The 25,574-nt window shown below is 38.3% G+C and overlaps 1 protein-coding gene across 3 annotated transcripts in view; it reads right to left on the minus strand.

The window, feature by feature from the left end:
* mahj (LisH and WD40 domain-containing protein mahjong) overlaps positions 1-25,574 on the minus strand; it is a 460,349-nt gene that overhangs the window by 386,878 nt on the left and 47,897 nt on the right. For all 3 annotated transcript variants that reach the window (XM_067136681.2, XM_067136682.2, XM_067136683.2), the window contains exons 3-4: positions 18,593-18,743; positions 17,372-17,512 (exon numbers count right to left, since the gene is read on the minus strand). In XM_067136681.2, the coding sequence (XP_066992782.2) occupies positions 17,372-17,512; positions 18,593-18,743 (292 nt within the window). The remainder of the gene's footprint in view (positions 1-17,371; positions 17,513-18,592; positions 18,744-25,574) is intronic.

The following is a 25,574-nucleotide window of genomic DNA, read 5'->3' on the forward strand; positions in this document are numbered from 1 at the left end:
TTGATTCAGGAAACCGTACCTCAATTTTTAGCTATACAAGAAACTTGGTTTGATCCTGCTACTCGCATCGCGTATCCTAATTATAAAATTTTGCGTGATGATGGCCCCGGTTATGGTGGGGTTGCCTTTTTGGTACACTCTTCAGTGACATATAGAATTCATTCGAATATTCAGGCCATACCCAAAAAAAAAAAAAAATGTTCTAGGATTATATTATATGCATATTTTGCTTGTGAACAACTATTGTCCACCTGACGTTTCCATTAATGAGAGACAATGGGATCAATTTTTTCAGCAATTTACTACAGAACCATATGTTTTTATATTTGGGGATTTTAATATTCACCATACGGTGCGGGGAGGAAATTTGGACACACCTCAAGGTACACAGTTCTTTAATGCAGTAAACAACCATTCATTTGCTATTTTGAATGATGGCTCTCCTACGCGATTGACTGCGCCTTCTGCCCCTCCTAGCGCAGTAGATTTAACATTGTGTAGGCGAAGTATGGTGTCTATCACTACATGGCACACTTTAAGTGATACTTACTCAAGTGATCATTTTCCCATTGCTATTTCATATGGTGTAGGACGACCTATTTCTTCACCGACGCATACAGTTCACAATAACACGGTTCGTTCGTTGCGGAGATTTAAACCGCAAATATATACCTCTTACATTGAGGATGCTTTGCAAAAAATACTGGACAATATTTTTTCATATCAAACTTTACTTCAGATTTTAACAGATTATATTAATCTTCACCACCCCATCATCGCCACATCTCCTTTATCTTCTAGGAAACCTACGAATATTAAATGGTGGGATGAGGAATGTCATTTACTGATTCAAACCCGTAAGGTGCTTTTCCGACAATATAGGCAGCAAGCCACATCTGAAAATTATTTTCGGCTCAAAAGACACACAGCTCAGACTCGCAGAATTTTTCATAAAAACCGTTGTGTTGCTTGCAGGGAGTTTATATCGTCCTTCACGTGTCAGGTTCCAATCGCAGCCTTCTGGAATGCCATTAGGGCAATCACAAGAGTTACGCAACATTACCCTGCCATGACTATCCCAGGTCAGGTCTTGTCCGATTTTCTTGTTCGAGAGACACCAGACTATGTCGTATCACAGTACGTTCATTCACACGACACACAAGATCCAAGATTTTCCGTATTGTTACAACTATGCGATTATCAGGAATTAGAGGCAGTTCTACAATCGTGTTCGAATTCATCCCCCGGTCCAGATAATGTATCATATCAGATGCTTAAATTATTACCTCTTAGGGCCAAGAAGGTGTTATTAAACATGTACAATGATATTTTTCGCACTTACAGTACCCCAGTTAATTGGAATGAACTTTTTCTGATTCCTATTCTTAAAAATAAGCAATTACCCACTGAAGCTAATAATTATCGTGGTATAGTGCTAGGTTCGTGCCTCCATAAAGTCTTTTTAAAGATCTTACTTCGAAGGATTATATGGGTATTGGAATACTATAAGACACCTCGATATCAATATGCCTTTTTTAAGGGACATAGTACATATGATGCATTTAATAGTTTTGTTATAGACTTGTTATTAGCCCGTCACAGAAAATATAGTACCATAGCGGTTTTCCTGATATTCAGCGGGCTTATGATTCCGTACCTCTGAACATACTATGGGAAAAGCTTGCAACTCTTAAGATTCCTGAGGGATTTATTATTATTCTCAGACAACTTCTTACATATCGAACACTGAGATTTAAATCGTCACATTATTCAATCCAACCCCGGCAGGTAAGTAATGGTTTGCCGCAGGGCGATATTTTGAGTGGTAATCTTTTCGCTCTTTTCATGAAGGATTTCGAAACGGTAATTCTCCGTCATGCTCGAATACAGGCGTATGCTGACGATTTTTTGCTTTATTATACGCATGAGAATTTACAGCTCTGTAGGCAACATATTATCTACACGCTTCACGAAGCCAGAACATGGTTAGAAGCCCATGGGTTAAATCTTTCTATAGCGAAATGTCGAGCGATGATATTTACACATCACCGAACCTATGACCGATCACCACTTTCCTTTGATCAGTATGAAATCCCCGTAGTTAGTCACCATAAATATCTTGGGTTATTTATCGATCAGAAACTTACATGGAAACAACATTTTTTATATTTGCGTTCGAAAAGTGACAGGTATATTTAGATAGTACAAGCTGTAACCCGTAGGCAATGGGGAGCAGATCCAGTTGTGGCGCTATCCTTGTATAAAACTACTATTAGAGCAATATTGGACTACGGATCACATATTTTTGACTTGGCATCGGATACGAACTTGAATACTCTTAACATCTGTCAATATAAAGCAATACGCTCATGTATTGGAGCTTTGAAGTCAACACCTACAAATGCACTTTTAGTCGAATCTTGTGAAGCTCCTTTACATGTGCGTAGAAAAATACTTGCTACGCAATATTTACTCAAGAAATTTTCTCTGACAAGTCATCCTTTAATTCCGAAGTTACAGCTACTCTCGGAGTATTATTCCTTACGGCGTCAGGGTTTGCAACGATTGCCAGTTCTGTATCATGCTTTCACCACACTGAAGTCGAAACAGCATACATTAATACACAGTGTTAACTTAATGCTCTATACTTTACCCTACCCAGTTTCTTATTATAAGCCTCAGACAATATGGCCTACACGTAGTAGCTATACTAGCGTTATTTGTTTGCAGGAGACAGAGAATCGTCCTATTAAAAGAGTGAAACTTTCCGGTATCGCGCAAAGCTTAAACATATTTACAGATGGGGCCAAGAATATTACTGGAGTTGGGGCCGCTTATTATATACCTTCTCTAAATGTCAAAAAACAATATGGTTTACCTAGTGACTGTTCGATTTTTACTGCGGAGCTATTCGTTATACAGCAGGCTTTACTTTTTGTTCAGCGTCACGGCTATACGAGGGTCACGATATATACGGATTCGCTGAGTGCATTACAGTCGTTGGTCTTGTATGGGTTATCCTATAATTGGTATGTATACAATGTCAAGAGTCTCCTCTATATGCTTGACAATTTCGGTATTTATATAACATTAGTATGGGTACCAGGACATATGGGTATTTTAGGAAATGAACAAGTAGATTGTCCTGCAAAACAAGCTTCTCGTCTCCCTGTTCCTTAATACTAACAATATTGTTCCTTCTTCTGACTATGTAGTTGCTATTCGACAAGCTGGTCGTAAAGAATGGCAGAATTACTGGCGACAGACTGCACAAGTCAAAGGTAACTTTTATTATCATTTACAACCAACAATTCCAGTTAAACCATGGTTTATGCGAGGATCCTATTCTAGACGACATATTATTAACACCATTCGGTTACGGTTTAATCATGCCCTTACCCCACAATATATATCTCGTTTCCATTTAACGCAGGACACAAACTGTTCGTGTGGTACAAATATTACTAATGGAGACCCAAACCACATCATATTTGAATGTTCTTTATATGACAACCCACGTAAAAAACTTATGACTAATCTCACGCGACTCAAGCAGGTATTTCCAACCAGTGTTTCTTGTTTGCTATATAATCCTACCGTAGAGATTATTAGAGTTCTAAATTTGTTTCTAGATGAAGCAAATATTGTGTTATAATTCTGTCAACAATATATGGTGAGAGGTTCTCATGTGTTTGATGGTTCCATTTGAGTGATTCCTCATATCATTAGAGTATTCCTTGAGAGTGCTATGTCGGTTTATCAGAGTGTGTGACTATAGAAGAAGTGTGTTTGCAAGAACGGAAGTTTCCCTTATGGGATCAGTGTTATGTAGCAAACTAGGATTATTATGTGATATAGTGAAAAATAGTGTTTGTGTAACCTACTTGCAAGATCAAACATATATTCTTGATCGGAAGTGTTCGTTAGTACTCGTTCTATGTCATAAGTAAGGGAGTATTGACTGGGTGAAATGTCGTAGACACAGCCCATAAGTATCAGCAAGCAAGCAAGCAAGCAAGCAAGCAAGCAAGCAATCTACTACTTAAAAGAGAACGCAAGCTACTGCGGAAGATCTTGTGCAACCGTTAACAACAATAATTAGAAAGAGAAGATTGCTGTTCTATGGGCACATCTTCCGTATGAATAATGAGTGGCTCACAAAGAAAATCTGAAATTTTCTAAAACCAAAGACATCTAAGTTGAGATGGTTCTAAGAGTATGAGAAAGATCCGAGGGAGGTGGGCATTACAGAGGATAAAATCAATGACAGGATTAGTTTCGGAAGGATGGTGAAAAGCTATCAGGGTTTTATGGTGGAGACAGAACCCTGATAAAAGAGAGGCCCTTTACCAGAGGAGTGAAAGAAAACACTGATCGATGGGCTTAAGAGATACTGGCAGGTTGTCAAAGCCAGCAGACGAACAAGACACAGACACTGAAAATGACACAAACTGTTAACACGCAGTCCATAGAGGCAAAACTCGAGAGAGGAAAAAATAGTTATTGATTTTAGTTCCCACTAACTACTATCATGGTTTTATCAGATGCTGAGGAGCCAGAATTTTGTCTCACAGGAGTTCTTTTGAATGCCAGTAAATCTGCAAACACAGTGCTGAAGTATTTGAGCACCTTCGAATACCACAAGATTTGGCCAGGATCAAACCTGCCAATTTGGGCTCAGAAAGCCAGAAAACCATCCGAGCAACTCAGTTCGGATCTCCAGCTTGATGTAAGAACTAGGATATAATATCTGATGTCTGAAAGCCTATTTGTTCTTAAATAACCTCTTACAATATATATATATAAATACAGCGGAACCTCGATTATCCGTTCCCAGAAACTACATTTTCCCGGAGCATTCATCCAAATTACGTGGTCCCGCAAGTATCCTAATTAAATCATGTTGTAAAAATCCTGCGTTATCCGTTCCTAGAAGAAACTATTTCCCAGGTCAACTGTCCAGAAATTTCAGTCCCATAAAGGCTAATTCCTCAATCAAGTGGATCTTGGCATTAACGCCCCGTCACTGCGATAATTAAAGCAAGTACATTGTACTGGAAAAGTGAACTTGCATAAGGGACCAACTTAGGATCGCATTTGGGAGGTACTATTAAGAGAATCCTCCGAAATCATAAAGCAGATAGTGGCGACTATTGGAAGGATACAGAGCGAATTTCAACAGCTGTACATGAAGTCTGAACAAGTTTCGTCAAACGTTCATACTTGTAAAACATCTACATTGTGTCCAGACTTAAATGTTTATTATTTACAGTATTTAATTATTTTTTCGATTGTATCACCGAACAGGTTTTCGCACTTCCCTCAGGGCATTCATTGTATAGTCAAATCAAAATCAAAATCTCTTTATTTGCAAATGAGGTGTCTACCTCAGTGGCAAATGGTACACTAAAATACATTATTGTCAAGCACTAAATTTTAAATTAACAAGAGAAGAAAATTTCCCCAGAATACAATATTATACAATTTACGCTAACAATTTTTTCTATTAAACACACAGGTCATCCTTAATAAATGTATACTGTTTACCAAATTCTACTTATAATATCTCCTGTACTTACAAACATAGGCAACTCGTATACAGTATGTGGAATTACTTCAAATTCGAGGCGTGTTTTTTAAGTAAGGTCCATTTGAAAATAAGTACACAACGAAAGGTTATTTCAAAAAAGTAAATTTATTTTCAGAAGTACATATTTCACTATTTTCAACATAGTTGCCAAGTGTGTACAAACACTTATCATACCTCGTACCAATTTTAAAATACGCTCTTCATAAAAACTTGCCGCCTGCTCCAATACCCAACAGTTCACTGCCGTTTTCACGTCGTCGTCATTATTGTAATGGTTGCCACTGAGGTGATGTTTGAGGTGGAGGAACAGATGGTAATCGGTCGGTGCAAGATCAGGACTGTAGAGTGGGTGGTCTAAAACTTCCCAGCCAAAACTGTCCAATAAATCGCGGGTCTGACCTGCAGTGTGAGTTCTTGCCTTGTCATGGAGAAGGACAATTCCCTTTGTCAGCATGCCGCGTCTACTGTTTTGAATCGCTCTGCGTAACTTTCTCAGGGTTTGGCAGTATGCTTCTGCATTGATAGTGGCTCCTCGTTGCATGAAGTCGACCGACAAAACACTGTGCTGATCCCAAAACACTGACGCCATGATTTTGCGCTGGGACAGAGTCTGTTTGGCCTTCACCTTTACAGGCAAGCGCGAGTGTCTCCATTCCATGCTCTGTTGCTTCGATTTGGGCGTGATACGCGAAACCCATGTTTTGTCTCCAGTTACGATCTAACTCAAGAAGCCGTCACCTTCTTCATGATAACGAGTCAAGAACTTCATCGCACACTCAAATCTTTGGTTTTTGTGGTCCTCTGTTAGGAGTTTTGGGACCTAACAGGAGCACAGTTTCCCAAACTTTAGGTGTTCAGAAACAATGTTATAAAGCACTGATCTCGACACGTCAGGAAATTTGTTTGAGAGACCTGTTATTATGAAGCGCCTGTTCTCACGAATCTTTGCTTCAACTGAAGCCATCTAATCGTCTGTAATCAAAGAAGGGCGATCAGAGCGGTCCTCATAATGGACGTTGTCACGGCCATCTTTGAATTGTTGTACCCACTTACGCACTTTGCTTTCACTCATAACAGTATCACCGTACACTTCGCAAATCTGTCGATTAATTTCTGCAGCAGACAGGTTCCTTGCTGACAAAAACCGTATCACTGACCGAACCTCACATGCGGCGGTCGAGTTGATGGTCTTAAAACATTTTGAAAGCGCAGAAGAGAACCGTACAGGTTAGCTACAGAGCTGAAACTGAGCAGAGTTGTTCCCGAGGCATGCCGGTACATGACGCACGCGCTCATTGTAATATGCGTGCGAACTACTAGTCTTTACAACAAAACGGACCTTACTTAAAAAAACACTCTTCGTAATACTATACAACTGGTATAAGATTAAAATTTACATTGCATTTATTTATTTATTTCTTACCCATTTTGGAACCTAAGTAGCATAACAACCTGCTGCGTCTTAACCAGAGCCCCTTTAGCCACCACTTTTCAGAGTTCCTGAAGGGCCTTCACAGCTACCATAGGGGTCCCAGGGCCCTCGAAGTCCCCAATGTACTTCACCCCTACAGGCAGTCCCCTACTTTGGCTGTCCAAACTCCATAGACCAGGGGATGGAATTAATTTATTCACACACATTTTTTTATTTACAATAACCTGCACTGGTCGAATGCCTTCTAACATTTATTTTCTCTGTTGCTGTTTATTCTCCTCTTGAATATCTGTACAGATTTTGGAAAAGGATCAAACACTACCCCTAGTAAACTGTTCCACTCCTTCATGCCCTTCCCACTGAATGAAAATTTACCCCAATCACTTACGCTAAAATTCCTTCTAATTTTATACTTGTGGTCAGTCCAGCCTATATAATTATTTTCCAACTGAAGCCTCTCAAGGATATCTCTCCATGCTTCTTCTCCTGTATATGCTCTATATAATCCTGTAAGTCTAGTTTCCTCCCTTCTCTTACTTAATGTTTCCCACCCAAGTTCCTTTAACATTTCCGATACACACTCTTTCTCCTGAAATCCCCTGTTACAAATCTTGCCGCTTTCCTCTGCACACTATTTCTTTTATTAGGTATTCTTGGTCACTGGGCTTTCAGGCAGGAATCAAAACTGCTCCTTCTTAACACAGATCTAGTATTTTAATATTATCATATATTATTATGTTACTTTCTAACTGGTTTTTTTGAGAGTCCATCTTTTCAATACAATACGTTTTTATTGACCTACATAAAAAAATTACATTATCACTGTATGTCTTAAGCAGGACATTTCACCTATATTTTTAGGCATCTTCCGCTGCTGATCCTACACACTAAGATCAAAATAGCCACAATCCTGGGTATTTGTTTACTGATAAAATACTTAAATACAGAAATGGTTAACCAAATAAGAAAAATCAGAAATAGACAAATTTCAAAATTCATTCCGGCAAAACAAAAAAGGCCAAATTTGCCATATTTACTTACAATAATCCCAACATATATCAAGTTCCGAACTCAATAAAAATTTTTTTTTTAAAAACATGACTTCAAAATTTCGTTTAAAACACAAAACACCAACCAAAGCATGTTCCTAAATCACAATAGTGTCAACTCTAACAAAGACCAATACTCAGGTTCCAGGATTTACAAACTCACATGTACTCAATGTTTCGCCTCATACATAGGACAAACAGTACGAAGTTTCTCAACAATATAGTTAGAACACTATACTGCAAACAAACATCATAAATTCTCAGCCATGAGTGTAAATACGAAAGAAACTGGACATACATACACAACCACAGAACAAGATTTAACCATTCTAAAGAGTATTAAAAAAGGCAAATTAACGAATGAATACGAAAAAATCTACATTTTTATAGACCAGGTTTTTTAACAGAAATAACATTATACAGACTAAAAATCCTTTATACAATCAAATCCCACAATTATTAAAAATAAAAGTAAGCATCTTTCAAAATTTTAATAAATCGCTACACGTAAAGCTCTGCCCACAGAAGAAAACCTCCTCCGAGAACAGCCACTACCTCATACACCCATCCTTCCCCAACCCATACACCTCCACATAACACACACAGATACAACACAGGGCGCACGGAGTTAGCCATAGCTAGTCAAACAGAAAGTGTCACTAGAGCAAGCCAGCTGCAAGAGTGGCGAGGGAGTGAGTAAGAGCCAGCTTAACTTCCCCATTTTATACTCCAGTTCACACAAACTTCACAACTAACAAGAGGGCATTCCCTACTCGTCACCACCGACCTTGCTCAAATTTATAGAACATGCAGGGCTTGGCTGGAAATGAAAGTACCTAAAGTGGGAACTCCAGATGGCCAAGCGTATAGAAAATAAAAATAAAAATGGTGACGTGGCTCACGCACCGTATAAGCCACTTACGTTAGTGCGCACGCCAAGCAGTTGTTGGCGTAGCGGTAGGAGCTTGGACTAGTAATTCGATGTTAAAAATTAAATAACTGGAAAGGAGGTTCAACCTATTCAATACTCAAAAGAAAGAAACGTAGCAATCACATTTCTATTTAAATGGGACCGGTTTCGACCTTAGTCTAGGTCATCATCAGCCATAAAAAACATGTAAAATGTTTATGAATGTTGGAGGTCAGTTTCACTCTCTGTTGGGCACAAAGACACAACACCACATTCTGTCCTGCACAAAGTCACAACACTACCAATCCACATGCGAAGATCAAAAAGGCTTGAATTCGCAGACGAACAGATCTGTAGTAGAAAGCCGCCAGCTCCCGGTGACCAGCGCGGCACACTCAAGGTCACGCGCTGCGGCCAAACACCAAACACCAAAGTAGAGTGGAGAACGTTTCAAAGGTCCAGAACCTGTCACGGCTGCGGGAAGCCAAGTACGTATATAAAAATATACGACGCCAATTAGTACAACCGAATGAGCACCCGTACTCCAGTTAAGTTCTTGTTAAACAGTTGACTTGAAAAAACAATTGTAGAGAGAAGAAAAAAATGTAGTAAAAAGCGCAATATCGGAAAACAAATGAAAACTTATATGCACAGTGCGCTATTTTTTAAAAAGAAAAAATTTTTAGGTTATGATTGAAGTAGTCGAAGTTGGCGCAAGACAAAAATTTTTGAAAGAGGAGAATAAATTAAACGAGGAAGAGTGATAGTGAAATAAGAGAAAGAATAAAAGAAATTGAAGTTAGATGGTAATGAGGAAAGATAAGATAGGGAAATGAAGGAGGGGTAGTTTAAGGTGGGTTAGGAGGGTGGGTTATTGGAGGTAGAAAATGTGGGTGGGAACTATGTAAGACATGGAAAATAGAATTGGGGTTTTGGAATTTGGAATTTTTGAGAAGAAGAATTAGGAAGTCAAAAAGGATATTGGGTTTTTCAGAAATGTCGTTTAAATTGAAATTAGGGTTGAAGTACTGGTCAAGGTGGATAAAGCAATTTTCAGTAATGTTTAAGAGGGGGCCTTTGTTAATGATTTTAAGTATGTTTATGTCATTGTCAATACTGGTGAAACTATGTTTGGAGTCTTGTATGTGCTGTCCTATGGCAGAGAATCTGTTGTATTTAATGGCGTTGACATGTTCAGAGTACCTGATATTGAAGTTGCGGCCAGTTTGTCCGACGTAGGAGGAACTGCAGTTGTTGCATTTAAATCTGTATACACCAGATTTAGAAAAAGCATTAGACTTATTTAGAGATTTAGAGTTGTGTAAGATATCAAGACTTCTATTGTTAGTTCTAAAAGAAATTTTCATATTATGTTTTTTAAAGATATTAGTTATTTTATAAGCATCCTGAGTAAAAGTGAAGGTGGAAAAAGCAGTTAGTTTATTGTGTCTTTAGATAAAGTGGTTTTTGGACGGTGTTTGAATTTGTTGATGATGCGGTTAATGAAGGAGTTGTTAAAGCCATTAAATTTAGCAATGTTGCGGATGGTGTTTAATTCATTATTTAAATCTTTTTTGGACATAGGGGTGTTGAAGGCACAAAAAATTAAGCTGTTATAAGTAGCACGTTTATGAGCTTGTGGGTGGGAAGAATCTTGTCTTATTGTAGTTGCTGTTTGGGTTGGTTTTCTGAAAATTTTGTAAGATAAAGAAGAAGGATGTCTAGTAATAGTTAGGTCTAGAAAATTAAGAGTTTGGTTGTGTTCTGATTCGAGGGTGAATTTAATGTTAGAGTCTAAGTTGTTGAGATGACGAAGTGTAGAGGCTGCGTTGGTTGATTCCTCATTTAATATTACCAATGTGTCGTCGACATATCTCGCCCAAAAGAGGATGTTGGAGAAATTATTATTATTATTAATTCTTGTGTTTTCTAAGAAGTCGAGGTAAATTTCAGCAAGAATGCCAGAAGCAGGTGAGCCCATAGCCAACCCATCTTGTTGATAAATGGTGTTGTCAAAGGTAAAATAATTATTGTTGAGAACTAATTTTAAAATAGACATGAAGTCTTGAATTTCAAGTTTACTTAGGTTACTGAATTTGTTTAGGTTGTTGTTTATAATGGGGAATAATTTTGGAATTGGAATACTAGGGTACATGTTGACAATGTCAAAAGAATGGAGAGAAAAATTAGGTTGGATTTCAAAATTTTTTAATTTGTTGATTAGATCACAAGTGTTTTTGATAGATTTGTTGGATAAAAATCGATAATTTTTTAGTAAAAATGTTTGGATGAATTTAGAAGTGTAGTATAGGGGACTGGGTCTGTAATTGATAATTGGAGGATAGGAATGTTAGTTTTGTGAATTTTAGGGAGGGCTTTGGCAGTGGGTAGTCCAGGGTTCATGTTTATTAGTTTAGTTTCTTGATCTGTGAGGAGAAAGGAAACGTTTTTTAAAGTATGTTTGAGTAGGCGTTGGATTTTTGTGGTTGGGTCTTTTTTTATTATAGAAAAAGAAGGGTCACTGAAAAAGTTTTTAGTTTTATCTAAGTAGTCAGTTTTATCCATTATGACAGTAGTGTTGCCTTTATCAGATTTGGTGATAATGAGATTATTGTCATTGATTTTCTGTTTAAGATCTGAAATGGTTTTATTATCTTTAATTAAATTATTATTATTATTATTATAATTAATAAGAGAAGTGTTTTTGTTATTGTTAATGAAGATTTTTTCAAGTTTCCTTTTTACTTCATATCTGATTTCATCTTGTTCATCTGTTGGCATTTTGTTAATGGCTATTTCAGATTCAATAATTAAATTGGTGGCTACATTGAAAGTGTTGAGATTGGGCCAATTGTGTTTGAAGCCCTTCGAAAGGATTGAGTTTTCATCATCACTCAGAGTTGTTTTAGATAGATTTACGATGGGAGGATGGAATTGTTCAATAGTTTTGGAGGGTGTGTTACGGTTCTTAAACTGGAATTTATGTGAAGAAGAGTTGTTCTTAAGAATTTTGAGTTTTTTCTCTAGGGTTTGTTGTTTAATTGACAGTACATGAAATAATTTATCGTCTACTTGAGTTAGGAAGAGGTTCCATTGTGCACTCGGGAGAAGATTAGCAATTTCTAGATGTGTTTCGTATAATCTGTTGTTTAAAAATGAATTTTTCTTGTATAAGAAACGAATTTCGTTTTTTAACCAAATTTTGTTGGTTATTTTTTGGGTTTTTAACAAGTGAGGAGAAGAAATGTTTTTTCTGGTACAACTTTGAAGAAATTTGGGGGTAAGATTGTAGGATATGCATTGTTTCAGGAAGTTGATGTCTTTTCCTAATTTAGCGATCTTGATCTTAAGGCCCATGTAAGAGAAGGCTTTTTGTTTAGCTTGGTTAGCTTGTGCATTTAAAGATAAAAATTTCATTGTTCCGTATTGAAATTATTGATGTTAAAAATTAAATAACTGGAAAGGAGGTTCAACCTATTCAATACTCAAAAGAAAGAAACGTAGCAATCACATTTCTATTTAAATGGGACCGGTTTCGACCTTAGTCTAGGTCATCATCAGCCATAAAAAACATGTAAAATGTTTATGAATGTTGGAGGTCAGTTTCACTCTCTGTTGGGCACAAAGACACAACACCGCATTCTGTCCTGCACAAAGTCACAACACTACCAATCCACATGCGAAGATCAAAAAGGCTTGAATTCGCAGACGAACAGATCTGTAGTAGAAAGCCGCCAGCTCCCGGTGACCAGCGCGGCACACTCAAGGTCACGCGCTGCGGCCAAACACCAAACACCAAAGTAGAGTGGAGAACGTTTCAAAGGTCCAGAACCTGTCACGGCTGCGGGAAGCCAAGTACGTATATAAAAATATACGACGCCAATTAGTACAACCGAATGAGCACCCGTACTCCAGTTAAGTTCTTGTTAAACAGTTGACTTGAAAAAACAATTGTAGAGAGAAGAAAAAAATGTCGTAAAAAGCGCAATATCGGAAAACAAATGAAAACTTATATGCACAGTGCGCTATTTTTTAAAAACGAGAGGAAGAGTGATAGTGAAATAAGAGAAAGAATTTCTCTTTTTTCACTATCACTCTTCCTCGTTTAATTTATTCTCCTCTTTCAAAAATTTTTGTCTTGCGCCAACTTCGACTACTTCAATCATAACCTAAAAATGTTTTCTTTTTAAAAAATAGCGCACTGTGCATATAAGTTTTCATTTGTTTTCCGATATTGCGCTTTTTACTACATTTTTTTCTTCTCTCTACAATTGTTTTTTCAAGTCAACTGTTTAACAAGAACTTAACTGGAGTACGGGTGCTCATTCGGTTGTACTAATTGGCGTCGTATATTTTTATATACGTACTTGGCTTCCCGCAGCCGTGACAGGTTCTGGACCTTTGAAACGTTCTCCACTCTACTTTGGTGTTTGGTGTTTGGCCGCAGCGCGTGACCTTGAGTGTGCCGCGCTGGTCACCGGGAGCTGGCGGCTTTCTACTACAGATCTGTTCGTCTGCGAATTCAAGCCTTTTTGATCTTCGCATGTGGATTGGTAGTGTTGTGACTTTGTGCAGGACAGAATGTGGTGTTGTGTCTTTGTGCCCAACAGAGAGTGAAACTGACCTCCAACATTCATAAACATTTTACATGTTTTTTATGGCTGATGATGACCTAGACTAAGGTCGAAACCGGTCCCATTTAAATAGAAATGTGATTGCTACGTTTCTTTCTTTTGAGTATTGAATAGGTTGAACTTCCTTTCCAGTTATTTAATTTTTAACATCAATAATTTCAATACGGAACAATGAAATTTTTATCTTTGAATAGTAATTCGATGGTCGTGGGTTCGACTCCTCGTGTGGAGACTGTTTTTTTTTCTGTCAAATTTTATATTTTTCATTTTCCAATTACACAAAGAAGTGAATAATTCATTTCATTTATTTATATGCAAAAGGCATAGAAAAGGTAAAAAAAATTGGGATTTCATTGTCACTGTCTACCTGAGCCAAGAAACTATTGTTTGTGTACAGCCGCCAGAAGCAACCTTCACTTGTCAGGTGAAAACGAATCTTGCAGCGAAACGACTATTCACGTTTATGGCACATTCCCCAAGGACGGGAGATAAGCCAATAAAGGAGAAAAAAGAAGAATTTCTGTTTGAACACGCCGGGAAAGTTCGCAACTCCAAATTTTCTACAATTGTGTGCTCATTAAAAAAAAAAAATAACCTCCTATATGCCTTTTGCATAAGTAAAATTAAAATAAATGAATAGTATAAAAATTGAGAAAAATATTCTCTACACGGCGAGTCGAACCCACGACCACCGAATTACTAGTCCAAGCTCCTACTTCTACGCCAACAACTGCTCAGCGTGCGCACTAACGTAAGTGGCTTATACGGTGCGTGAGCCACGTCAACATTTTTATTTTATATACGCTTGGCCATCTGGAGTTCCCACTTTGGGTACTTTCATTTCTAGCCAAGCCCTGCATGTTCTATAAATTTGAGCGAAATCGGTGGTGACGAGTAGGGAATGTCCCCTTGTAAGACACAACTACAGACAAACTGATCTGGCAATAATTCCAGAAGGTCTAACCTCTATGCTACGGTCATTGGATGTTTGTATGAATTGGCCTTTCAATGCTACATTGAAACAGTTCTATACCGAGTGGATGGTGTTTACCAGTGATCTGATGATGATGAATCGTGACTGATTTGACGTTGTACTAGTTTTATTTCTTATTGCGGTATGTTTTAGTGCTTTTATTACTTGTCTCTCTCTTTCTTAGCATTAATCCCGACTTGCAGGGTCTGCTGCTTTGCTACATCTCCTCCATTTCTGTCTGTCGTTGACATCTTCTGGTGTTAAGCCAACACTGTGCATGTCTGCCCTGATGTTGTCAGTCCATCTCTTTGCCCGTCTTCCTCTGGGTTGATGTGGAGCGCTGTTTTGGCAACTGAGTCGTCCTGTTATCTCATGACGTGGCCATACCAGCAGAGACGGGCTTCCCTCACTTTGTCTATGATGGGCGTGACACCAAACCTTTGCCGGATGTCCGTGTTCCTTATGTGGTCACATCGGGTCAGCCCCATGGACCATCGAAGCATCTTCATCTCCATGGTTGTCAACATTTGCTCCTGTTGTTTCGTCATGGGGCGACATTCAGTCCCATAGATCGCTGCTGGGCGTACCACACTCTTATAAACTTTTGCCTTTAGATATTGAGGCATCTTTTTATCACTTGTAAGGTGTTTTAAATTAGCAAGTTTGTGCCACATTTGCAGAAATTTTAAAAATTGGTAAATAAAAATGTATTTTATCTTTCTCCAAGTTTTGTCTTTAGAAATTCACGTGTGTGGGTTTTATTTGGTGGCGGGTGGTACAGTAGAACCTCGATAATTCGAAATCGGTTAATTCAAAGTCCCGCCTAATTCGAAGAAGCTCTCGTTCCCGGAAATATGAGATACAGTTTTGCAAGTTATTTCAATTGTTTAATTCGAAATACGGATAATTCGTAATTCGAAGTACAATGTCGGCCCCATTACCGAAATTCAGACTTTTAATTCGAAACTGTCTTTACATTTTAAAACAATAGTATGTTACAGAGTAATTTCAACTCGAAATTTATCCACTCCGCGTCATAATAGAACGTGCGTTCCGGAACATGGAGGGGTAGCTTATCGCACGTACACTTACTTCGGTGGGTCTACAGTGCGCTTCATGATTACTAAGTTGAATGAAATCGGAATTCTTTTGTGTTCAACCTTTTAAGCAACGCCGTAATATCACGCAACAGGCAGTGTGCGGGAAAACAGAATCCGCGAACACTGGTGATGCCGACAGTTGACGAAAAAACGTGGCAAATATAATAAATTAGTAGGCACCGAACAATATTGTCATTGCCGGTGAAACTCCATTGCTTTATTTTAATGCGAGCCCAAACGGTCTTATGATTTTAAAGGAGAAATTGCCAGCCGGGAAATCGTACAGTGTGAGGGACGGGGGTCATAGTAGTGCGTTGCAATGCACATGGAAGCGAGATACTTTATCCTCTCGCCAAAGGAAACTTCGATAAGCCACAATGTTTTAAGAGCGTAGGGCACTTTCCATGCCAGTACAAAGCATATATAATAAAAATGCAAACAGTAAAGAAATCCAAAAAATAAAGCATTTGCACAGGGGAACCGGCATAATTTATCCTCGTCTTTGAATTGTGCGATTTTTTTCTTTCATTGCGTGAGGTTATGTTTGTCAGTGATTTATCCAAATGCATTATTTGAACATTGTAAATGCACCTTGTTGGATACATTTCAGAACTAGTTTTTTTCCATGGCATTTGAAAGGATTAACTGTGAATCGAGGTGATTGCATGTATTAGTTGTATTAATACTTCGTGACGCGGCAAGTGTTTACATTTCTGAAGTACGAGAGAAGTGCCATGGCGGGAAATCGTACAAGGATAGTCATAGGAAAGTTCGATTTTAAGGGCATCGGGTACTTTCTGTGTAAATACAAGGCATCTAAAATGCACACAGTATAGTAATCCAATTAATAAAGTACTTGCACATGGGAGCGAGCATAGATTTCTCCTCGTCTTTGAATCGTGCTTTATTTTCTTTCTTTCGTTGCGTGAGGTTATGTTTACCAGTGAGATATCCGAGTGCATTATTTGAATACTGTAAATGCACCTTCTTGGATACATTTTGGAAATAGTTCTTTTTTCATGGCATTTGAAAGGTATAAACTGTGAATCAAGGTTAACTGCATGCCTTAGAATATTTTGTAACGCGGCAAGGGTTGGTACTTCTGAATTGCGAATTGGCGGTTAATTCGAAATCACGTAATTCGAAGTCCGATTTTTGAGTCCCAACGACTTCGAATTAACGAGGTTTTACTGTATTCAGAATTATACGGTAACTGCCAACAACCCCTCAAGTGCAATTCCATGCCTCATATTTGTATTTTTATGCATTACACTGTTCTTTATATAATACAGAAATTAATCAAAGGAGGCTGCAAGCATATAGATAAATTAAAGAATTTACCACTGTCTTCTCTGAGACGGCGATATACAGCATAGATTCGGCTATGAATATATCTTCCTCTCTTACCAGGGTGCCTTCTTCAATGATTGTGTTTCTTACTAATTTGGTATATATAAGGTAAGACAGCAAAACAAACTGCATGATGTCAGGTTTGAAACTGGCAAGCACACATAAAGCATCTGAACAGACTGCCAACATCCATACAAAAAGAGTGCACTAGATACACGCATATTCAAACCACATGTGCCCTGGCCTATACAGAGATGTAATGAGAAGGCATTAAAATATTCGGTTTTGATAATGTTAAAGAGAATGGATAGATGATAAACATGTTTTACTCACCATTTGGAATACTGCAGAAGTCTCCAGACCTGGCATAAGGTCTAACATAAGGCGGCATACAGCGATATTCAGTTTACGGGAATCTTTAGAAGAGTTCCCAGCTCGAGCCCAATAGTTGTCTCGTAAGTAGTCATTAACTAACTGTAACAATTTCAAGAAGTCCCAAATACACAAGCAACAGCAAGATTATAAGAGTAAAAAATTAATTAATTATAATATCTAGAAGAAACTTTCCAAACACTCTTTTTTCAGAAAGTGAAAATACTGTATACCCATTGTCAGAGATGTGTCCGTATAGGGAGTGGATATTCAGATTGGTTTGCTACTTCGAAGGGAGTGCAACAAGGCAGTGCATTGTCACCACTGCTATTCATCTCTATAATGGACAAAATTTCAAGGCATTGGCTTTTGCAGACAATGTGGTGATTTGGGGTTCCACAGAGGATGAAGTACAGCAGAAACTAGATGCCTGCAATAACCAATTTAAGGAGTTCAGCTTACAATTTAGCCCTATGAAGACTGTAGCCATGAAGGTTAGCAGGCAAAGAAGTATGAATATTATGATGGATGGAAAGAAGGTAGCAGAAGTTGATCAGTTTCAATACCTTGGAAGCATTGTAACTCGAGATGGCCATTGCTCAGATAAAATAACCAATAGGATTCAGAAAGGAGCTAATTTGTACCATCAAGTCAGGAACCTCCTCTGGGACAGCCAAATTCCTTTAATATCTAAGAAAACTTCGTATCAGGCCTACTTTGTACCAATAACCACATATGGTCTGGAAACTTGCACAATCAACAGAAGGCATAACAGCAGACTCCAGGCTGTTGAAATGAAATTCCTGAGGTCAATGCTGCAGAAAACGAGACGAGACAAGATCTGGAACGAAAAAGTCCACGAAGACATCCAACTGAAACCATTCAATGAAATTCTAGCAACATCAAGCTTGAGATGGTTCGGTCACTTGAAGAGGATGGATCTGAAGAGGGTAACACGAAAATGGTTCAACAAAGATCTGGAGGGAAAGTGACCTAGGGGCAGACCAAGGACACGACGGATCACAGAAATAAAAGATTATCTGCAAGGAAGAGGAGTGGAATTGTGTAAAGCTAAATAAGAAGAATAAGAAGAAGTGTACTTGCATAGACATAAGTGGAGAGAGCTCTAGCACCACACGCAGAAAACTGGATACGGTTAAATGATGATAAATATTTACTTACTTTTGTCATGAAATTATCCTTCCGAAACAACACCTTCAAAATATGTCCCAAAGCACAGTCAGGGTCAGCTCTTGATGGATGTCTTTCATCAAATGGATCTGGGTCCATTTTCATGTAATTCTCAGTCTCGGCTTCAATTATCTCAGCAATTCTATGAAACAGAAGAAAATATTAATCATATACTGGATGATTCACATGTAATAGTAGTACCCAGTAAATAAATAATGGTGGATTACACTATTAATCGTATGGCTTATAATCAAATAACATCAATAAAGTTGGGACAGCGAACGTATCCCCAGACGGCAGCTAAGAAAACTGCATACGTCTGATCTCCTGCCCCCTCATTTGCCGAGCAGGGGGTTATTTATGATGATAGTGGGCTTCAAAACAGAACTTCTCATTCCCCAACAGAAATCCTCACAACTCTGTTGCCAATGCACCTCTTATTTGAATAGACATCAATCTCTTTATTTCACTCACACAATTCGCACATGCTTTGTTTGCTGTTTGAAAGTCTTGTAATATAAGCTTCAATAATGAATATTTGCAAAGTGTATTGATTTTCACTTAGCTTGCAATAATGTGTAGGTTGTGGGAATCAAACCTGGAAACAAATACACTACAAGAGAGGAAATGAAATCTACCAGCGCTTACAAACGATCCTCAACCAAGCACCAGCGATATTCGACCAAATAGTACTGGCTCCGTGCCCACGAGTGATACCCAACCTAGAAGTACAAGTAGTTCTGTGAAGAAAAGAAAGGCAACTACAACTTTTAAGTAAACAAAGTATCCCCTCCATACGAATACGTTACGGGGAACAACGTAGGCAAGTGGTATAACACTTAGAGACAGATAAAATTTTGAAACTTGACAGGAAAACTATTAGGAAAATTGTACAAAGGGGCCCTACAACTCCGATAAAGTGTGGTAATAATAGGGTTATTTTTAATAAAATTGATGAATTTTGCTGTGACTTGCTGAGATCCAAGGTATATAAATCTATATATATAAAATAAGAATTTTGTCTGTACATTGCTCAGTATTTGACAAGAATGGTATTTCTGTATCGGTCATGTCCACAGTAACAAGAAAATGCATTTTTTACTTTTCCGTAATTTCTGTCTGCCTGTATGTATGTACACGTATCACGAGAAAATGGATGAAGAGAATTTTATGAAAATTGGAATGTAAAGTCGGGTGATGAACCGCTACAATCTAGGCTGTAAATTATTTTAATCATGCTGAGTGAAATAGTAGTTTAGGGGAAGGCCTGAAATTTAATTCTCAAATATTTATGTTATTAGTGGTCGTGTCTTGATGAAAATCACTAGACAAAGATGGGAAATAATTTGCTACAATATACGCTATACACACTGAGAAAAATGGTAGTTTAGGGGAAGGCCTAAAATTTAATTGTCAAATATTTATTTTATTAGTGGTCGTATCTTCACGAAAAATGGTATGCAAAGTCGGGGAATAGGTCGCTATAATCTAGGCTGTCAATAATGTTATTCGCACTGAGTGAAATGGTAGTTTAGGGGAAGGCCTGAAATGTAATCTATATATAAAATAAGTGTTTTGCCTGTGCATTGCTCAGAATTTGAAATGAATGATATTTCTGTATCTGTGATGTCCACAGTTACAAGGAAATGCATTTTTTTTACTTTCCCATAATTTCTGTCTGTCTGTCTGTATGTATGTATGTACACGCATCAATAGAAAACGGCTGAAGATAATTTAATGAAAATCCGTATGTAATGTCGGGTGATGAACCACTGCAATCTAGGCTACAAATTATTTTATTCACGTTGAGTCAAATGGTAGTTTAGGGGAAGGCCTGAAATGTAATTCTCAAATAAGTTATTTATGTTATTAGTGGTCGTATCGATAAATACTACAAAACTAACATAACTTTAGTTATGTCGTTAGTAGTAGTTATGTAAGAAGTTATTAAATTTCCGATCACTTATGTCTTATACATTGTTACCGTACCGCATATAATCAGAGATATTCATGAATTCTGATTTTTTTACTAAGTCCATATCAGCGCCAAGTCACGAGAAAATGGGTAAAGAGAATTTAGTGAAAATCGGTATGTAAAGTCTGAGAATAAGGAACTACAGTCCACGATATAAATAATTTTGTAGGACACCCTAATATCAAAGAGTCGAAAGAAAACTAATGTCAAGGCCTGCAATATAGAAAGCTCATAAACTTTATCAACAATAACATTACACTGACCATTGTTTGTTGTGATGTGCTTTTTGTCTTCTGTTTCCTCTCATCCCCGATAGATATGATTACTGCAGCGTACCGAGGTTTTTTTAATTTGCTTGACGTCGCACAGACACAGGTAGGTCTTATGGCGACGATGGGATAGGAAATGAATAGTGGTGTGAAGGAAGCGGCCTTGGCTTTAAGGTACAGCCTGGTGTGACTGGTGTGAAAATGGGAAACCACGGAATACCATCTTCAGGGTTGCCGGCAGTGGGGTTCGAATCCACTATCTCCCGGATGCAAGCTCACAGCTGCACGCCCCTAACCACACAGGCAATTCGCCTGGTCGTACCGACTGTAACAGCCTGCCTGTATATTGGCAGGAAGTAGCTGGGGAGTAAAATAACTTTCTTCTTTAGCATGCCATTCCTCTGGTTCATACATTTTCTGATATATATGGTAGGCCTATGTAACACACTGGTTCATCATAGTATTCGAGCTATTCAATCCCTACTTTGAGGCACTGATTGGAATGAGTAGTGTGAATATTTAACGGAATAATGACCGAGGAGTGCTCACGGCAGTCTGCGACCTGGTTATTCCAGCTCGGGAACTTTGGACTCTTAGATCGGCACCGTAGTACTGTTCGTTGAAAGTGAGAAAGTGTGCGGTTTTTCATTTGATAGAGTATTTTATATGATAACATTGCTTTCAATCGCTACTTTCCTACTGACGTTTTTGTAATGACCTATGTTGAATTCAGTTAGGAAAACCACCAAGTCAGTCTTTCTGAGAATCCCATAGCGAAGCACGGGTACATCAGCTAGTTCTTTACTAAAGGTAAGTCACTAACCGTTCAGGAACTGTTAAGGCATTTGAAAAGTGCATGTGGCTTTCCTTATGACAAAAATAAATTAAAAAACCCTCTAGGCTACAACAGCTGTTATTAAACTTTGGGTTAGTTTCTGTATTCTGAGTGGAAAAAAACAGTCTCTAATGAAATCTGACAGAAAAGTAACTTGGCGATATAAATTCATAGACAATCTCCAGAAGTTGCATTCAGACAGGTGCAGAGCTGTCCATCTAGACAAAACTTGCTAAGACACTCATGAAATTGTGAAGGAAAAATGGGATGATGAAGCTTTTAATTGCATACAGAAGGTACCAACAATGCTAGGAAAGCATATTATGGTATTGCATACTGGAAACAGCGAGGGCTGGGATGAGAATTGTCTTTATTTATTGGCTAAAAACACTTGAAACTGCAAGCTGATAGCCATTGTGAAATGACAGCTCAAGTTTTTGAAAACTGGTTTAGGTCCCATCTTCTAAGGAACCTATCACGTGACCCAAAACTGTGTAACCATGATGGACAACCCAAGCTATCATTTGTAGCAGCTGATTTGGTTTCCTTCCATGAATGGCAATGTTAAGGTTGGATATTGCAGCCCGGGGAAGGACACTGGAAGACGTCATTAACAACAGTATGTATCTCAATAAAACAGAATGGAACAGGCTCCCTGTAATACTTATTGTATGTTGATATACTTTGAACCTGCAACCAGGATTGTCTTCAGAGCAATAATGAAGAATTTAGTGGCAACTGTCACTCCATAGCAACTAGAATCAAGATAGAGAGACCCTGTTAGAAATGTAGCTCATTCCAGGGCCTCCAGAGTCAAGATGATGATGATTTATTATTATTGTCTTGCTCCATGGCTAAATGGTTGACGTGCTGTTCTTTGATCTAAGCTGCATTAGTTAAAAGGGATGTATTACCCATATCATTAATAGTACTACTATCATCATCATTCCAGTCCCTAGTTCATGATTTTTATTTTATTTTCTTTACTGAAAGCGAGACACTGATATTACTAGCATAAAAGTAATACTTTAATAGGCCTACTTTGATATGAATCAAAGTTTGGCATTTTGGAAGACCTGTTATTTACATGTATAAATAGCTCATGGCAATCATTTACATCTATTTGAAAGTTCTTTGTCGAGTTTATTTTGCCAATTCCTTCTGTCTATCAGTCTGCCTGTTTTTCTTTCTTCCATATTAGTTTGTGCTTCAGTTCATAACCAGATTTTTATATTTATATTTTGTCTTAAGAATAAGTGAAATGCTGATATGTTTAAATAATCAACACGAAATATGACAACCATCCTCTAGACAGACAGCGCTCACTTGCCTTTTAAATGGCATGCGCCCCTTGTGTCCAGAGGAAAGACAGACTAACAACCCTCATTACCACTAGGGCTGGCCACCTTTTAGGATCAGAAAACCAAAACAAATCCTAGTAATAAATTTGCCCATGCAGTTCTTCAAGGAACCTTCTCCCTACCTCACTGTCATCGAACATCCAGATGGGCAGGTCGCCCATGGTTTCAACTTGAAAGACCTGCTTGAGGCCTCTCCAGAGGTCACGCGACATCACATCGCTAAATTTGTCTATGAAGTAACAATCTTTTTGTAAAAAAAGTTTACGTATCTTACACCAGTCAAGTGCACAGATACTTCATTGTGTGGGGAGTTTACTAATGTATGTACTTTCCATTCTCACATTTTCACTTCAATCAGTAGTCTCTTGTCATAGTGAATATATAGTTATTACCTGACAAGCTCAGTACAAAGTGCTGTAATATTGAATATATCCAAATCTGATTTTTGTCCTAGCTCAGGAATTTAAGCAAGATTGCAATGAAGCTGAAGGAAATATAAAACTACTGTTTTTTAGATGCAAAAATCATGGTACACAAAACATTTCAGTGAGATCACATCCAGCAACATACTGTATTTCCAGCTCAAGAAATTAAATAGACCCTAGACTCTTGAAACAAATAACACATGGCCCAAATATAAGACAGCCTCGCATATGTCGATCCTGAATTTTAGGAAGGTATTTACGAAACAAATTACTTAATATAATTACAACATATTCATGTTCTCCTATAACTAAGATAATTTAATAAGCTCTATGGTAAATCTAAGAATAAAAGTTTTATTATATTAAACTCATAGGCGACAACATTTATCAACATAATCAAATGGTAGGCACAGCACAACTACAACAACAACAACAACAACAACAACGCAATGTCGTAAATACAGTCCTGAACACTGTACCATTTGTTTACATCCACAGGCTCACCTTAAAATCAGTCACCAGAACTTTTAACTCACGTGCCACCTGCAAAGCCTTCATTCTAATAACATTGAGACTTATCTGATAACCCCAGTCTAGTTTCTCCTCCATGAATCTAGTAGTAAATCCATCAATATAATTAAATTCTGCATCTTTCATCCTCTGAATGCTTCTCCTTATGTGCCGGTAATGTTAAATTTTCTTCATCTTTCCACCAACAACGACATAAATTACACTCAAACTTTTTTGGAGCCTGTACATTATTAGTACATTTTGCCTTGTGCAAAAGCTGCAATTTGAATTATATGTCATGACCTCCTTCTCCATTTTTTAACTGAAGAGACAAACACACTCTCCTCCTACATAATCTACCATGACCGAATAGTGACAAAAACACAATACATTAACAGAATGATGCAAACCAAAAAAACAAACAATAGGTCACAAGCTATAAATTGAAAAATAAATAAATAAATATTGAAGCTCAAGGAATTTCACTGGCAAAAATGAGTGCAATTGGACTAGACAAAAGAGTGACTGAATGGGTTGCTATATTTCTAGAAAATAGATCTCAGAGAATTACGAGTAGGCGAGGCTATCTGACCCCGTAATACCGTATAATCCCAAATACCACCTGCACTTTTCCCCCAAAACATTCGTTCTAAATCTTGGGTGCAGGCCATATTCAAGCCGTTCATTCCTGTTAATACGAGGATTGGAGCAAAAGTCATGGCAACTATTTTTTTCTTGTAGATATGTGAACGGATCACAAACGTATATGAGTCTTGTGGAAGTTCTCCAGCCATAGTGTGTATGCAGAACAACAGATGGCTCTGCGATAGCTGGTAGTATCACAGCGAGGGCTGTGAAATCAGTCAGTTGGTGAGTGTTGTGCAAGATGGACGTAACCTGTGTTGAGCAGCGTGCTTACATCGAAATAGCTGTTCTCCGAGGGAGAAATGCGATGGAATGTCACAGTGAATTAGTGGAAGCCCTACCATACCGTACAGTAGCACGGTGGGTAGGAAAAGTTTCAGCAAGGACGTGTGTCAACCAGTGATGAGCAACGTCCGGGACGACCTGTCAGTGTGCGGACTGACGTGGCACATGCCGTCATCGAGCAGCTCCTGGATGAAGCCAGACGATGGACGGGACTGGAGTTAGAGAGGGCAAGTGGCATTGAGAAACGCACCATCCACAGGATATTGCGTAATGAGCTGCAACTACGCAAAACCGCATCGCGGTAGGTACTGCATGCACTGACGGAAGTTCAAAGGTGGGTGCACTATGCAATATGCTCCGACAACCTTGCACACTGGCAACAGGACGGTGATCAATTCTTGTCACGAATAATCGCCATCGATGAATTTTGGGCCAGGGCATACGAACCAGAACTGAAACGTCAGTCTGCGAAGTGGCGACATGCTGGATCACAAAGGAGGCAGAAGGTCCGTCAGAATCCTTACCCAGTCAAATTGATGGTAATCGTCACGTATGACGTCAGGGGTGTCATTGTTTGACACTTTGTTCCACATGGCAGAACAGTGACCGCACAGTACTACAGGGACTTCCTGGTGGGACAGGTACGACGTGGTGTTCGGAAGAAACGT

This window comes from Anabrus simplex, chromosome 1, assembly GCF_040414725.1.
Source record: "Anabrus simplex isolate iqAnaSimp1 chromosome 1, ASM4041472v1, whole genome shotgun sequence".
NCBI classification, from domain to species: domain Eukaryota; kingdom Metazoa; phylum Arthropoda; class Insecta; order Orthoptera; family Tettigoniidae; genus Anabrus; species Anabrus simplex.